Raw genomic sequence first — 17,758 nt, 5'->3', positions numbered from 1 at the left:
AAAAAAATAGATGTTGCAAAATTATTCTAATCCTCCATGAACCTCCACGGGACAGAGTTCTCATAATGTGTATGCTCACAAATATTTTTTGCCTGACGTCTAAAGTTCTGGCAAAGAAACCCTGCAACTTCACTGAAACACACACACACACAAAGCGAAATACAAAGGAAAAGAGCCTAAAAGGAAAGGGGACATTTTGTCCATAGATTTTGTATGTGCGTGTGCAGCGTAGCTTCTTGGAAAGCGCCCAGGACACAGCCCTTCTGAAGTATGGGAATCATTTAATGTCTCGGGGTGTTCTTGGTTCCAGGACCGTCATTGGTAGGTGCCAACAGAAAGCTAGAATTCTCTGGTTTTAAAGAGCGCGCGAAGACCCAGCCAGACGTGACGTAAAGCAGGAGCGTCACGTGATTGCCTTCTCCTCGCTGTCCTTCCGATCTTTCCCGCCCCGCCCGCTAACCAAGCGTCTTTGGGAGCTGCGCGTGCGCCCGCGCGCGCGCGCTATACAGAACGAGGGAAGCGGGGAGGCGCTTTCTTCTCCCTCTTTCTCCCCCCCCTCCCTCCTTCTTTCCCCCTAGCATGGCAGCCGTGGCGTTTGGGCGCGCGTTGGCGAGGGGCCGCAGCTGGAGCACAGCGGTCAAGGCGAGAAAGCTGCTGGTGGACTCGAAGGTAAGGTCCGGGGGGGGGGGGCTAAGCCGTGGCGTGCGATAGAACCGAAGGCGTCGCAGCGCCGCTTTCCCGTGTAGCCGCAATGCTTGAAAGCTCTGGGCTGCTTTGGACTTCAGTCCCTTCCACCCCAAATGTCTGACCTTGGGACGGCGGTCCAGCAGAGCCAAGCCGGGACTTCGCTCCAAGCCTCCGCTGCCGCCGCCGCTGCTTTTAATACCTTCCTAGTGAATATGGCTGTCCGCATGCGCGGGAGGCAGCGCTTCTGAAGTATGGGAATCCTTTAATGCCTCGGGGGTTGCTGGTTTTAGGACCGTCATTTGTAGGCAGAAATGTCACATCTGGGGACCCCAGGTGTCTACCTGCAACGTCCGTTCAAAACAGATAAGTTTGCAAGGGGATGATAGAAGGTTAGGATGTACTTTGCAAAAGATAAAGGCCACTGATGCATGCTTTCAGGGTTTCTGTGCTGCTCCATCAAGTCTATGAATAGAACTGAATTGAATTGAATTCTTCATTGTCCAAGTGTGATTGGACACACAAGGAATTTTTCTTCGGTGCATATACTCTCAGTGTACATAAAGAAAAATAAAATAGAATATATTCATCAAGAATCATAAGACACAACACTTAGTGATAGACGTAGGTTACTAATAAGCAATCAAATTATACTAGGAAACAAAACAATATAAATTTTAAAGATACAAGCAACATGGTTATAGTCATAAGTAGGAGGAGATAGGTACTAGGAAGGAAGAGAAGAATAATCGTAATACAGTCTTGGTAAATAGTTTGACAGTGTTGTGAGGATTAGTTGTTTAGCAGAGTGATGGCATTCGGGAAAAACTGTCCTTGTGTCTAGTTGTTCTGGTTATCAAGTGCCCTATAGCGTCATTTTGAGGGTAGAAGTTGAAACAATTTATGTCCAGGATTTGAGGGGTCGGTAGATATTTTCACAGCCTTCTTTGACTTGCAGTATACAGGTCCTCAATGGAAGGCAGGTTAGTAGCAGTTGTTTTGTCTGCAGTTCTAATTATCCATTGAAGTCTGTGTCTGTCTTGTTTGGTTGCAGAGCCAAATGTATGTGTTTTTTAAAAATATCACTAGAGTTGGAAATCTATAGTATTAAGACCAAAGATTTTTTCTTGGGGCAGAAAAGCAGAATCTAATTCATGGCAGGTGACTGAAACAATTGGGTGGCTCCTAAGGCACAAGCAATTATGGGTGCCAGTTTCTTGGCATATGTGGCATCACTGCTGAACAAGTTTCATTGGCTTCTATTGTGCAACTCAAAGTGGTTGTTATTTAAGTCCATCATGACATACATAGGACCAGATTACTTACAGGACCATCTCTACCCATCCAACCCTATCTGTCAGAAAGGCATGCTCCCCGGTATTTGTTGGGTGGTGGGTCCAGAAGGACAGCCTTTTCTAAAACCTTTGGAATATCATTACCCTCTGAGATTAGATTATCCCATTCCTGCTGGCCTTTTGTAAGGCCTTGAAAATTTAACTTTATGCCTGGACCTGGGATCCTAAGCATGAGTTACAGCCTGTCTTCTGGTTGTGCGAATAATACTTTAGTTTATGCCTGCTCTTATGTATTTTGGTTTTTATTACTTTTTATTTTCTTGTGTGTGTTGTAAGTTGTCTAGAGTCATGTAAACTGAGATGTGCAGCTATATGAATAGAATGAATGAATGAATAAAAACAGTACACTTCAGAAGGACTGGCAAAGTGTTTCGGCAAATATGGCCAGCATGATTAGCAAGTATTAAACTGAATTTGAAAAGCGAATGGGGCGAGAAATGAAATGTGTGATGTAAGAATTTCACAAAGAATTGTAGAATTGCTGAAATCGGCCTTCTAAAACCATTCTGTGGGGGAATAAAACCTCACTGGCTTATAAAATTATACAATTTATATTCAACATTATACCGTAATGGTCAAAATGTAGCCAACTTGAACTTGAGATCTTCATACCCAGAGTAAATGTGATTTAATAGATCACAGTGGAAACCTGATTGAGATGATTCTTATGACTGGAATATACAATAGTTCTCAACTTGTGACCACATCGAGCCCAAAATTTCTGTTAAGTGAAATATTTAAATGAGTTTTGCTCCATTTTAAGACCTTTTTTTCAGAGTTGTTAAGTGAATGACTGCAGTTAGATAGGTTAGTAACCTGGTTGTTAAGTGAATCTGGCTTCCCCATTGACTTTGCTTGTCAGAAGATTGCAAAAGATGATCACATGACCTTGAGACACAACAATGGTCATATATTGGAACCAGTTGCCAAGCATCAGAATTTTGATCGCATGAGTATGGGGATGGATGCAAAAGTCATAACTGAAAAATAGTGGTGTCACTTTTTTCAGTGCCATTGTAACTTTGAACAGTTACTAAATGAACTATTGTAAGTCTACCTGTAGCAGTTCAAGTATATACAGTACAGTACAACACTTTGTTCAAAAGGAACAGTAGCAGTAGAAAGGGGGAACTTTTTCAATAGGTTAAAAATACCGTATTTTTTGGAGTATAAGATACTCCGAAGTATAAGACGTGCCTACCTTTTGGGGAGGAAAACAAGAAAAAAAAATCTGCCTCTGGCTCTCAGCAATTTGCCTCCTTGCAGCAAACAGCTGTTTCAGTATAGCCTGATTAGCACAAGAAAAAAAAAGTCTGCCTCTGCCTCCCAGCAATTTGCTTCCTTGCAGCAAACAGCGTGTTTCAGTTTCACTTTCAGCACAGCCTGATTAGCACAAGCAGTTGATTGTTGGTTGGATCGTATCCCGACGATCAGCTATTTCAGGCTGCAGGGATTGCCATAGCCTATTGCCGCCTCCATGTGCCTCATTTTTGCCTCTGTATTCCATTTTCAGCCTCCGCACACCCATTTTCCACCCATTCTGGGCGATAGGGATCAGAATGTGCGGAAAATGGGGTGCGCGGAGGCTGAAAATGGAGTGCGTAGAGGCAGCACTAAGCAGTGGCAATCCCCACAGCCTGAAACAGCTGATGGTCGGGAGGCTGATCCAACAACAATCAGCTGCTTGTGCTAATCAAGCTGTGCTGAAGCTGAAACTGAAACAGGCTGCTTGCTACAAGGAGGCAAATTGCTGGGAGGCAAAGGCCAAAGGATGAGGGCGGCAGGGGGGTGGGGCTACATTTGGTGTATAAGATGCACCCAAATTTTCACCCTCTTTTAGAGGTGGGGGAGTGCGTCTTATACTCTGAAAAATACAGTAATTCATTCCTGCTCAGAAATCCACATGAACTTGGCAATCTTGCAGGGACTATCAGAATTAAATAAATGAAGGAACAAATAAAAGTAATGTTATTGTAGTTTCTACCATTGCCTGCTGAACTAAAGAGAAGAAGGGTGAGAAACTTCCAAAAACAAATTTTAGATCTTTCAAGGATGCATGAAAATGTAGTGATGAAAATTATGGCGAGAAAAATCGTACCAAGCATATTCTTCCAAGATGTATTCCTGATTTAAGGAATGGAGTTTGAAGGGACAAAAAGGTTCTGTATATACTTGAACTGCTACAGGTAGATTTACAATAGTTCATTTAGTGACTGTTCAAAGTTACAATGGCACTGAAAAAAGTGACATGACTATTTTTCAGTTATGACTTTTTTCTTTACAATAGCAAAGACTTTATTCTTTACAATAGTAATCAATAAAGCAGATTCAGTTGAAAAAGTGGAAGTAGCAGGAATATTGGAGAAAAGTGACCTTGCAGTGCTACGGGTCTTGATGCTAAGGAAAAGTTTAATATAATCAAATCTGTATTGAATTTTAAAAATAAATAATACATTATATTATAGAATTATAACAAGTAGGAATCAATGATAGGAAAAGATAATGAATAAAGGAGCTCAGGGTGAATGAGAATTTATAAAGATGATGATACTGATATACAATTGCAAGGAATTTCTATATAAAAAAGGACATTAAATGAAGCCAGAGTACCTTGCTTAAAGATAAGCTTTCACAAAGATCTGAAAACAAGGATACATACAGAAAATGAAAGGAAAGCAAAAAGAACAGGTTCCGGACAAACTTAACAGACAAAAAGTATGCCATCAGAATATTCTAAGAACAAGACAAAGTGGTATAACTTAAGCGTCAGTATATTTAGATTTATAAATATTTAATATAATTATTTTCAAAAAGAGGAAAACTTGCTCTCTCTCTCTTAAAAGAGGATGATTTCTAGCCCTAAAGGAATTGGAATCTTGATCTTATTGTAAATATAGTTTAGCATTTGATACATAGCCCAGGATTTTTTCATAAAAGTTTATCTATAGTAAATCTGTATGAAGCTTTTATCATTGACTCTGTTTATTGCTTTGCAGTCCATATTATATTATGGCAAGCACATAATATAGATCTAGATCACCTGTTGGTCTAAGGAAGCAATGCATGGTTGGTAATCCTAAAATGAATTATGAGAATGAATTAGTTATTGAATGAATTAGGTGTTATTTATAACTAATAATCTTGAATTCAAGATTAGTATAAATGATCTTGGAAAGGAATTTGCATAAAAATAAAACTAGATGCTGTTCTTTAAATAAAAGTCTAAAGAGGAGTTTTGCACCAAGTTTTCTGTCAAATTCTGAGAACCCATAGAAAGTCTGAGTCACAAATGCCAAACATGGGAAAAACTGCCACTAATTGCTGCCCTGATATATGATCAAGTCAGTCCTCAGCATTCTGTTCTGTTTTCTTTTCCCACAGGGCCTGTTGCCTTTAGCCCTCAGCTCAGACCATTAGGTTTGTTTAGCAAAGGTTTGTTTCTCATGATGGCAATCTTGTGGTCACCCTGATTTCTGTTGGTCGGATATAGCTGCTACGTAGGTGTATTTGGGGTCTTCAGACATTAGGGAAATAGGGTTGAGAGGTAGGCTATCAATTGTATCCACACATTTTTCCCCAAAATGCTTATTGATCTATCCAGCACGCATCCTTTCAACAGCAAAGACTTTGAATGTTTTTATGCCTTGCTTGCCATCTAGCAGTCTTTTGTGAAGGCACTAGATAAATTGAAATGCTGGAAGTTGAGAAGATGGTTTTGCTGTCATTGTGTTTATCCTTCTCTTCAAAATACAGTGCATAAAGTAGCTGTGCAAGCCATGATTATGGTCTCCTTTACTGCCAGAGCAAAAGGGCTCTCTACTCTCCCAGCCTTCTTCCCACCTTCTATCCTTAACATATACAGAACGGTCTCTGGACTGCAACCTTATATAGCACAATGGAAATCTTATTCTAGAGCAAAAAGTGCAATGTCTATCTCTCAGTTGTTTTAAATTGCACCATTCATTGGTTGAGGCAGCAAGCACTTTTATATCAATCAGTTATGTCATCTTTATGGGAATTGCACACAACATACAAAGAAAATGTCTGTAGCAACTGGGAATTCTGGTCGTCTCCACAAATAAATAAAACAGTACTGCAAACAATCAAAATAGCTGATCAACCCAAAGAAGGGGATCATCTCACAGCAGACCCGAAGAACCAATAGGATCTGAATAAATTGCTGTCCCCAACCTTGTCCACCTCCTCTATGTTCACTAGCTTATCAACATGGGAAGTCTTTTGCTGACATATCGTGAGAAATAACATAACATGAAATAATTCTTTCATGGTGGAACACTTAAAGCATTATTTACACTGCCTTAGCCATGGGCCTATTATAAACTAGAGGTGACATTTTGAGGATGTATCCATGGAAAGTGATGTAGCCGCGGTTAAGATTATTTACCCCAGTTCCTACCAGCCGAGAAGTTCGAAAGTTCTAATGCAAGTAGATAAATAGGCACCATTTCTGAGGGAAGTTAGCAGTGTTCCACGTGCCTCTGTGTATAGTTATGCCGGCCACATGACTGTGGAAGTATCCTTGGGCAACGCTGGCTCCCTAGGCTAAGAAACTGAGATGAGCAGTGACTGGACAAGGGAAAGCTTTACCCTTTTTTATGTGTACATGGCCTCTATATTTACTGGCAAGAAATGTCATATAGTACAAGTAATTGTCAATAGCGGCAAGTGGGACCAAAATTTCCACTGCTAAGCAATGCAGTTGTAAAGTGTGATGTCCCCTAATGTAATTTTAGGATGAAGCATAGTCCCAATCCTTCTGGAACTAAAATCAATTTCTCTCATCTATTTTCCTAAAGTGATACTTAGCAAATACAGCAACTTTACTTCTATATTTGCTTCATTAAAATCAATTTAATTTATATTGGAAAAGATATATTTAAAATTCTGCAGAGCAGAGAAATAAAATGGATATGTGTCCAGTACTATCCAGAAAGTATCAGCTGAATGGGTATATTTTCTGAATTGTTTAGCTTAGTCTGTCGGATGTAGCAGCCAAATTGCATCCTCCAAGTTCTGTGGGCTTTCTTCACTTGCTTCTTTCCATGGAGACAACTTCAATAATCTGTTTATAGAATAATTAGACTGCTGAGAAGCTTTGTTAATATGAACACAGGACAAATAAAGAAGTGCATGAAGATGGCTTCATGCCAAGCTTGAGCCATTACTGCTTTGCCAGTGCTTCTTCTGTTCTTTTGGCAGAGTGCTTGATTGAAATTACAGTTGTCTTACCCACTGATTAACTTGGTAAAAGAAAAACAAATCTGTCTAGCCATATCTTGCCATCTTCCACAAAAGCTGGAAGATAACTGCCTTTGAGAATCATTGTTTTGAGCAGGAAGTGTACTTGCTATGATGCACTAGGGCAGTGGTGGGCAACCCGCGGCTCGGGAGCCACATGCAGCTCTTTACACCCTTTAATGCGGCTCTTCTGTGTGCCGGGTGCCCGCTCCCCTCCCTCCTCTCGGGCTTCGGAGGGAAGCTTCTGCAAAAGCCCGGGCGAGTGACAACCAATTTTGGTCCTATGACTGCAGAATGCTGCAAAATACCATAAATGCAGGCCAGTTGTTGAGTGTTTCAAATGTGATTGGAACACTCAACAAGGTGACCACAGTGTGTGTGTGTGTGTGTGTGTGTGTGTGTGTGTGTGTGTGAGAAAGACAGACAGAGAGAGGAACAGAGAGAGGGAGTGAGGGAGGGAATCAGAGAGAGACTGACAGACAGACACACACACACACACAGACAGAGAGAGAGACAGAGGGGGAGGGAGGGAGAGAAAGATAGACAGACAGAGAGACACACACAGAGTGAGTGATTAAGTGAATGAGTGAGAGACAGACACACCCACATACACAGAGTGACAGAGAGAGAGGAAGGGAGGGGAGAGAGACAGAGGGAGAGACAGAGACAGACACACACACACACAGAGTGAGTGAGAGACAGACAGACACACACACACACACACAGAGTGACAGAGATGGGGGAGGGAGGGAGAGAGAGACAAAGAGCCAGAGAGAGAGAGAGAGAGAGAAAAAGAAAAAAAGAAAGAAAGTGGGAGAGAGAGATGAAATTAAAAACAACAACATACAAACCTGACTTACTCAAACTATCCAAGGAAATGCAAGGCCAATGTTCACATTAGTGGTTGTGACTTTGTCAGTCAATGTCAGGATGTAATTTTCTCTACATTGTAAGGCAAATTTTACGGAATTTAACGTTATCGATAAATAATATCGTTCTAAAGTTTTTGTTTTATTAGTTGTGTTATTTGTATCCTCCCGACCTATGTGGATACTTGCATGCAGAATATTCTCAATAAAAACTTATTGAAACTAAAAACAGTGTACCATCCTATGTATTTTAGGTTTTAAAAATGTGGCTCTCAAAGTAAATTTCAATCGTGGTTTTGGCGAGATTTGGCTCAGTTGAAAAAAAAGGTTGCCCACCACTGCACTAGGGTTTTAAGAGGGACGGAATAAATTGTTCAGCTTCTGAATCAGGATTTTTAAATGGCCTTTCTAGGTCTAGATGGTAAGTGGTAGAAAAAGATGCTCAAAAGTCCTCATCTGAAGTTGTATAAAGAAGCAATTAGCAACTTCTGACACAGTTCTACTGTTCATCTTTCCTTGACTTAGACCTTCTGTCTAGGTGCTTTAGTAGAGCTACAGTAACTAATGCCCAACACAGTAAAAATGTGGTATCCAAAATGTCTGGAGAAGGACAAGTTAAAGAAAAGTGATACAAACAATTCTTGCATCAAGTATTTATTACGAAGATTGTCTTTTACAAATTGTTTGCCTTTAAACTTCTTTCAGAATAGATAATACCCGAATTCAGGGGGGGAAATGCAGAATCAGTGCAAGAACTATCCATTGCTTTTATAGCTGCTCATTAAAGTAAATATGTGATAGATTGAGCTATTGAGGTGACATTTGGCATCCTAAGTATCTTGATTTTTAGTAGCAATAAAATCTTAAGTAACCCCCTTATTGCCCTCCCATAGGCTTCTGTGTTCTAGAAGCAGTGTACACAACAGTCTTCCTTTCTCTGCACATACTTATCAACTTCTCACAGGTACACTTTGGCTGATTATTAGTTATTTTCAATAGGACCACATAAATGAGTCATGCCTTAGTGTATGAGGCAGGCAGTTTGCGAAAATAAATGGTAACTTGCTTCACTGTGACATCTGTTCCAAACACAAAGTTTATTAGGAAAGAATAGCCCTTAATGAGAATTCATTTACAAGGCAGATGCCAGGTATTTTTCAAGCAATCATTAATCTTGCTACCATATTTATTTGTAGTATGCTTGCGTTAGAAGGTTGCTATTAAAAGTAGTAATATTTACTACTAGTAGTACTAATGCTGCTACTAGTTTCCTATAATTTCAAGTCCATGAATATTTAATATTGAAATGCATATTGTCATATGAGCAATAGGAATTTGATTATTTTATATGAAGATTTGTTGAATCCTACACAGATTTGTTCAGTCTAGCTTCAAAAAAACTTTTCACATGAATTTCTTACTGAGGATTTGCTACAGGACACACACTATGAGTAAGGTAAAAACTAAAGGAAGCATTGCTGGATTACAAGTTTTTTTAAACAAAGCTAATTTTTACTTCTACATTTTATGCAGCACATTTTTTTAAAGTAGCTATGTTCGTGGTAGCTTTCCTCAGATATTAAGGCCTTGCAGTTCTATCTGCCCATTTGCTTGTTTGTTTAAATTTATTGCCTACCCATTTCCAATGGACTCTGGTCTGGTTCATTATGTTAAATTAATTTAAAAATACTATTGTTTTAATCTTTATTTATTATATGGAATAACAAAGGGACAAGCATGGAGAAAAAAATCATTTTTATCTTGGGCAAGTCCAAATCAGCCAGTTACTGGAGTGTCTTTTAAATTTGCATGCTGATTTTGCAATTCAATGTAATTGATTTTTATTAACAAAAATACTTTCACCCAACCTTGTCCATAAAAATAAGATTACTTACTAGCATTCTCATCTACACATTTATATGGGGAAGGTACAAACAGATTCTCTTCTGAATAGATTGTTTTATGAGGTGTGATAGTGAGAGAAGTTAACTATTTGTTTAGTGATTGATTGAAGTTACAACAACACTGAAAAATAACTTACAACCACTCCACTACTGCAACATCCCCATGGCCACATGGTCAAAATTCAGGCACTTAGTGACTGGCATGTCTTTGACTTACAACCACCATTGAGCTCAGAGTTTCCATTGTTAAGCAAGGCAGTTGAGAGATAAATTTTGCCCCACATATACTTTGTGTTACTTTGATTGTTATTAATACAATAAAAGCATTGCTCACATGTGGAGATGGTTATGAAATGGGGATCCAAATTGTTGGGAGCAATATGCTGACTCTGTAAACTGCTTAGGGCTGTAAAGCACTGTAAAGTGGTATATAAGTCTTAAGTGCTATTGCTATTTATTTATTTGATTTACAAGCTCCCCAACTCAAAGTAAAATTTCTTTGGTCTAAACCTCAGGTAGACAATAATAGGTAGGGTTTCCAAAACCTGTTTTTGTAGCTGTTAATAATAATAATAATAATAATAATAATAATAATAATAATAAATTTGGATTTATTAGCCGCTCCCTTTCCAAGTAGGACTCGGGGCGGCGTACAATGGAGCATAAAACATAAAAAATATATAACAACACCAAACGTACATACATACACAACACACATACATACACGGAGGAGGAAACAAATTACATCAATAGACAGTTAAAAATCAGCTTTAAAATACCCCAATTGTAAAAACCCAAAAAATTAATATTTAAGGACAATTTAAAAAACAGTTTGGAGGAATGGGAAAATTACGATTGCGATTGAGCCAGGCCGGATAATTGAAAGAGGTGGGTCTTCAGCTGTACACGGAAGGAGCGGAGATCGGAAGTAATCCTGATGTCGCGGGGGAGGTCATTCCACAGGGCTGGGCCCATCACAGAGAAGGCTCTGCTCCTGGGTGTCGCCCCCCGACACTGTTTGGCGGACGGCACCCGGAGAAGTCCCTCTCTGTGTGCGCGAATTGGTCGTAGGGATGTGTGGGGCAGGATGCGATCCTGCATATAACTAGGCCCTGTGCCATGGAGCGCTTTAAAGATCATAATCAAAACCTTGAAACGCACTCGGTAGACCACAGGCAGCCAGTGCAGCTCGCGCAGGAGAGGTGTTACAGGGGAGTATCTAGTCCTCCCCATAATCACCCGCGCGGCCGCGTTCTGGACCAACTGTAGTCTCCGAGTGCATCTCAAGGGAAGCCCCATGTAGAGAGCATTGCAGTAATCCAGGCGAGACGTCACTAGCGCATGGGTGACTGTGCGTAGGGCATCCCGGTCCAATAAGGGGCGCAATTGGCGCATCAGGCGGACCTGATGGAACGCCCCCCTTGCCACGGCTGTTACATGGTTGTCCATGGACAGCCGGGCATCCAGGAGGACGCCCAAATTGCGCACCTGTTCCATGGGGGCTAGTTGGACGCCCCCGATGGCCAGAGATGGAAGCACCTGGTTGAACCGGGAGGCCGGAAGCCACAGCCACTCCGTCTTGGAAGGGTTGAGTTTTAGTCGGTTGCCATCCATCCAGACCCGTACGGCCTCCAGACACCGGGACATCATTTCGACGGCCTCATTGGGGTGGTTCGGAGTGGAAATGTATAGCTGAGTGTCATCAGCATACAGATGATATCCCACTCCAAAACCACGGATGATCTCGCCCAGCGGTTTCATATATGTGTTGAACAGGAGAGGCGAGAGCACCGATCCCTGTGGCACTCCACATGTGAGTGGCCTCCGGGTCGAACTCTGCTCCCCTGTCAACACACGTTGCGTCCGACCAGAGAGGTAGGAGCCAAACCACCGTAAAACGGTGCCCCTGACTCCCAGCCCCTCTAGCCGGTGCAACAGGATACCATGGTCGATGGTATCGAACGCCGCCGAGAGATCTAATAGGACCAGGATAGAGGAACAACCCCTATCTCTGGCCCTCCAGAGATCATCAACCAATGCGACCAAGGCCGTCTCCGTGCTGTGCCCGGGTCGGAAGCCGGACTGGCGCGGGTCTAGATAATCATTTTCCTCCAGGTGACGTGGGAACTGCTGTGCTACCACACTCTCTACAACCTTCGCTAAAAAAGGAAGGTTGGAGACTGGACGATAGTTGACTAGGTCCGTTGGGTCCAGGGAAGGCTTCTTGAGCAGGGGCCTCACCACCGCCTCTTTCAAGGCGGCCGGTAGAGACCCCTCACCCAACGAGGCGTTCACCAGGCCCAGGAGCCAGTCGCGCGTAACCTCCCAGGATGCCAGTACAAGCCAGGAGGGACACGGGTCCAATAAACATGTGGTGGGTCGCAGACGTCCACGCAACCTGTCCAAATCCTCGATGGCAACCGAGTCAAACTCCTCCCAAAGCGGTCCCTCAAGACTCGCAACGGGCGTCTCTACTGAACCACTGAAAGGGGTCCATCCCATCCGGATTTGAGCGACTTTGTCCTGTAGATAATTCCCAAACTCCTCTGCTCTGCCCTGTAGTGGGGCTTCCCGTGGTCTCTCAAACAAGAGGGAACGGGTCACCCGAAACAGGGCGGCAGGGCGGTTATCTGCAGACGCAATAAGAGCGGCGCAATGTTGACGTTTGGCCGCTCTTAATGCCACAAGGTACGTCTTCAAATAGGCTCGTGCCTGTGCTCGGTCAAATTCGGAGCGGGAGGATCTCCAACGACTCTCTAGGCGTCTCTTGTGGCGTTTCATCACCCTTAGCTCCTCGGTAAACCAAGGTGCCAGGGTGGTTCGTCGCCGCAGGAGAGGCCGCAAAGGCGCCACCCGGTCTAGGGCCCCGGTAGTCGCACTATTCCATGCGACTACCAGGTCCTCCACTCGGGGGCGGGTCAGGTCCACAGGAGGTGGCCCAAGTTCCGTCTGGAACCTATCCGGTTCCATCAGGCGCTTGGGGCGGAACCATCTAATACCTTCCAGTTCCGCCTCCTCGCGGCGGGGGGTAGCACCAGGGAAGTCCAGCCGGAGAAGTGAGTGATCCGACCATGACAGGGGAATAGTGTCTAGATCCCCTATTCCCAGATCACTCGTCCACTGGCCCGAGACAAAAACAAGGTCCTGTTAGAAGTTCCTGTGTCCACAATGACATGAGGAAAAAAAATGTAACATTATTTGAGTTGCAAAAATCCAGATAACTATTAAATGACAGCAACGAGCAAAGGTTTTCTGCATCTCTTTTAGGCCATGTAGTGACTATCTAGATTTTTGCAATCTAGATGGTAACGCTAAGTTATCTGATTTTCAGATAAAAGAAGATAAAAGACAAAACATGTAGTTTAAAAAACACATGAAGCTTTAAAAAAATATCTTCAAAACTTGTATCTCCCTCAACCATCCAAAATATTACTTGTGATCCTTTGTCTCCACAGTGACTGCCTGTGGTTGAACTGTAACATATTTTCCTTATATGTAGATGAGGTGCAGCATGTGTGTACACAATGTATATATTATACTCTTTGTTTCATCATCAAATTAGAGTGAGATATAGATATATACAGACTCAGATAAAGTCTAATCCATGTACTAACGAATACAAGGCTTCTTTAACTTCAGCACAATTGTTGTCTCATGTATCTTCAGACATTAATGAATGCTTCTGTTTTTTAAAAGCTTCCTTGTGCTTTTTCCTCTTAGATGGTAAGGCTAATCTGCATTAGCACTTCAGCATCGCAGAAGAAAAGTAGTGCTCCTCCAGGACCTAAAAAATATACAGAATCTTTTATTAAAAAACAGATTGAAGAGTTCAACATAGGAAAGAGACATTTAGCTAACATGATGGGAGAAGATCCAGAAAGTTTTACCCAAGAGGATATTGATGTAAGTATGGTTGCGCAGTTGGAGAAGTAATTTACTGCAGAGCTTCAGAATTGAAAGCTCTTTGCTTCAGCATGAGTCCCTCAGCTCTCTGTGAATTTTAATCGAACTGTCAGCATACCAGAGAATACTACTGTACATAGAAAACATTACAGCGATGGCTTTGAATAGAGATTCTACCCCTACTACTGTGCAAGGTCAGGCTTCACAGGGTAGAACGCTATACTCTATCTTGCTAAAGCACAGCAGGTTCTTTTTAAAACTACTAATGGATAATCCCCTTGATCTGAGTTCGTTAAGAACCACTGTTGGGCTTTATATAGCATTTTGAAGCATTTATCTATAATTTGACCTGCTAGGTATATTTATGCTGGGGGGTGTTGATGTGTGATACTATAACAGCCAGCAACTCAAGCGACCTTTCCCTAAGACCAATGTTTTGGGCAGCAGCTATTGTACCCTACTTTAGCGGTTGATCCATGGAAATTTATTCCTGAGCAAATATGCCTAAAACTAAACTTTCGTTTCATTTTGATTTCTTCTTTCATTAAGTATTGGGTAGTAAGCCAAAAGCCTGTAAATGTATTTTTAGTATTACTTGTGCTAGGTTATCTGTTTTATAACATTTTGTGGAAACTTTAAATAAAACTACCAAATTTAACACTACTTCTCTTCTAACCTCATTCTCCCTCATTTTTTAAAAAATGATTTTTATAGTTGACCATCAGACTAAGGCATAGGTCGCTTGGTTTGATGATAATTTAACTTCCACATACTTCTAAAGATGGAAGGAATGGTGGGACAAATAAGGAAGAAATATTATCATTGTACCCTGTCTCTTAGCACTGGAAAACATCTAACTGGTTATTATTGAAAACTGAATACTATGCTGGCATTCTTTTTTTTTTTAGCAAGGCAATTGTTAAGTCTATTCCCGTTAGGGGACTAGAGTTGTGCAGCGGAAGTTAGTAACGAATAAGCCGTTGAATTGTCACTCACAGCCACCGAAGGTAAAACAAAGAATAGCTTTACTTGCGTAACTGAAATAGGATAAATAGTCTCCAAACAGACTATAAGCAGTCTTGAAGTATATACAGTCTATTTACACTTCGTTGAAGTTAAGTTGCTCAATTCACCATGTAGACAGGTAACTTAGTTACAGACTAGCCACCACCCAATACACGGTCTTCTGTCCAATACAAAGCTCATACAGTAACAGTCAGTAACAATCAGGAACATCAGTAGCTATCCGAATAGTTCCTTCCTCCTTATACGGCTGCTTAAAGCAATTAGCATCCAATTACATCTCTCTAGCATTTAAAGTAACAGATACATTTGTTACAATCATGGCTTATATACATTGCCAAGCCAAGACTAGGGTTACATCCCTAACAGCAATTCTTATATTTTACTTTCATTTCATTTTTTAAAAAATTACTGTATGTCTTTTAATTCTGTTGATGTATTTTCTTTCTTTTTTTAAATGACTGCTGAAAGATTCAGGCATGTAGTTGGATAGAAGGTATACAATTCCAATATCTGAAACTGAATTCTCATGGGACTTGAACAAAAGGAGAGATTTTCTACTCAGATCATTTTACAGTTTATTAGCAGTGTGGCTCAAATTTTGACATTTCTGCTAAGTACACCAGCATGAAGCCATATTTATATAGGATTCCATTGTTCTCAGGGTGACTGTACTGAGCATACGCTTACAGAACCATGCAGCATTTAAACCCTTATAATGAGTAGCCAATTATTTAGGCTTGAATATATACGTGTTGTTTAATTTACTAAGGGTAAAAATATTTTTTGTTGGGCATGTTCAGAATGTTTTAGGAGCTCCAATTTCCTCTTGAATCAAAGCAACATGTACCACAGCAGTCAGAAATACATAATATATTCCTGATTTTTATTATTTATTTTTCACAAAGCTCAGTTTTTCATAGTTGAAATACAATTCCAAAGTTTACGCTTTCGGCTTCACAGTTCTTCCAGAGAAGAATGGAATAATAAGATGGGAGGTTTGTGATCATCAGAAGAAGGAAAAAGCAAGCCTGGTCATTCAGTAGGCTTGAACATTTGTTCAGATTTATTTCAAGGCTTGTGAGGAAGAGCGGGGGAAAGTCAAAATCAAGCTTCATTCAGAATGTGAAGAAAATTCCTAGGAGTTTTGTTAGCATAATCTAGTGATTGCAAATAGTGAATTGACTGCTGGAATTAGCAAAATCAAAGCAGGACTGAAATGTTATTTTATCAAACATAAAATAGAAATATTGAGAAAATGAAATTTAAAACATGTTTTTCTGGCTCATTTTTCATGTTCATTGGAATTTAACTACCCATACTCCAATTCTTCTTTCTCTTGCAGAAACTTTTCTGCTTCTATATCATCCGAGTCCTTCCTAATATCTTTGTTTTTTTAAATAGCATTTGAGTAGAGATGCTGAAAGGAAATGTCTGGCACCTTGACGAGTTTCTTAACCTGTTATGTTAACGAATACTGATTAGGCCCAGAAATTAGGGACCTGGTAAGGAGAGGGAAATTTTAAAAACAAAACAACCAGTTAATGTTTTCTCCATCATTGATTAACTGAAGTCTTCAATGTGATCAATGAAGAAGCATCTAAAGCAAGGATGTCAAAATGGCGGCTCGTGGGCGAGATGCATCATGTGCAGGCTAAGCCCACCCCAGCTCTGTGAAGGGGACAAACATCGTGATATGTCACGTGACACCATTGGTTTGACACCCGTGATCCAAAGGAAGGGGAAGTATGGAAAAATGGAGCATGTTTGGTTGCCCACATTTTCTTTGCAAGTAGTGCCTTCTCACCCAAATGCTTTTTTATATATTGGCTTACCAGTACTCATATGACAGCACAGCTTGCTCCCAAACAATCTGTATCATGTTTTCCTTGGGACTCAGTAGAAATGAAGGCAAATATGGCCATTTTTAACAGATAAGAAAGCAGCAACTTGAGCAGCAAAAATCATTTCAAATCTAGACAAAAGCAAATGAATCCCAGAAGTGGGGAGGCAGAAGGAGTAAAATCTAGTAAAGTTGTAGCATAATTTACCATAATTCTTCTAGGTCCTAGAAGAATTGTAAATAATGCTACAATTTTACAGTGGTTGTCAACCTGGTCCCTACCGCCCACTAGTGGGCGTTCCAGCTTTCATGGGGGGCGGTAGGGGTTTGCTATAGCTCTGCTTTATAAATTTTATAAAGTAAAGTTACTTCCCTACTTTATAAATCACGATTACTGTGGAACCGGTGGGCAGTTGGAAAATACTACTAACAGAGATACAAAAGTGGGCGGTAGGTATAAAAAGGTTGACTACCCTTGTTCGAGGATATCATTGTTTCCTCAATAAAATGGGTGTGTATTCTGAAAATCGTACTCGTCTTATTTAAATAAACTCATTTTTTTTTCTTTTAAAACAATATCAATAAAGAGTAAGATATTATTTAATATGTTTGTACTTATTAATAGCTGCTTCCATATCCAGACTGTATGGAGACAGATTGTATGGAGACAGACCAAAGCATGCATATTCTAGGTACATGTGTTTCACGGGGACAAGGGGGAGGGAATTAAGCACACCAGGAGTGGCATTGGCAACCAGTGGGATGTAGAGAAATGAAGACCCTGGGAATATTAATGGTCAGATTGATATGTGGAAGAGTTATACTGGGCTTTCTCTCTCTGTGTGACCTCCCTGGATTATGCTTTGGTCAAAACCTGATAGAACTAAAGTTTTCCAGTTAGGCTTTGCCAAATCGTTC

The 17,758-nt window shown here is 40.9% G+C and overlaps 1 protein-coding gene across 1 annotated transcript in view; it reads left to right on the top strand.

Moving 5' to 3' along the window:
• Positions 1–453: 453 nt before the first annotated feature.
• The window catches only part of MRPS9 (mitochondrial ribosomal protein S9), a 38,775-nt gene continuing 21,470 nt past the window's right edge, over positions 454–17,758 (top strand). The window contains exons 1-2 of the mRNA XM_081946767.1: positions 454–669; positions 13,792–13,974. Coding sequence (XP_081802893.1) covers positions 580–669; positions 13,792–13,974 — 273 coding nt within the window. The 5' untranslated portion in view covers positions 454–579. The remainder of the gene's footprint in view (positions 670–13,791; positions 13,975–17,758) is intronic.

Source organism: Natrix helvetica (assembly GCF_964273705.1).
Source record: "Natrix helvetica genome assembly, chromosome: 3".
Classification (NCBI taxonomy): Eukaryota; Metazoa; Chordata; class Lepidosauria; order Squamata; family Natricidae; genus Natrix; species Natrix helvetica.
Note: the sequence above shows the minus strand (reverse complement) of the source record. Positions and strands in the feature narration are given on the sequence as shown.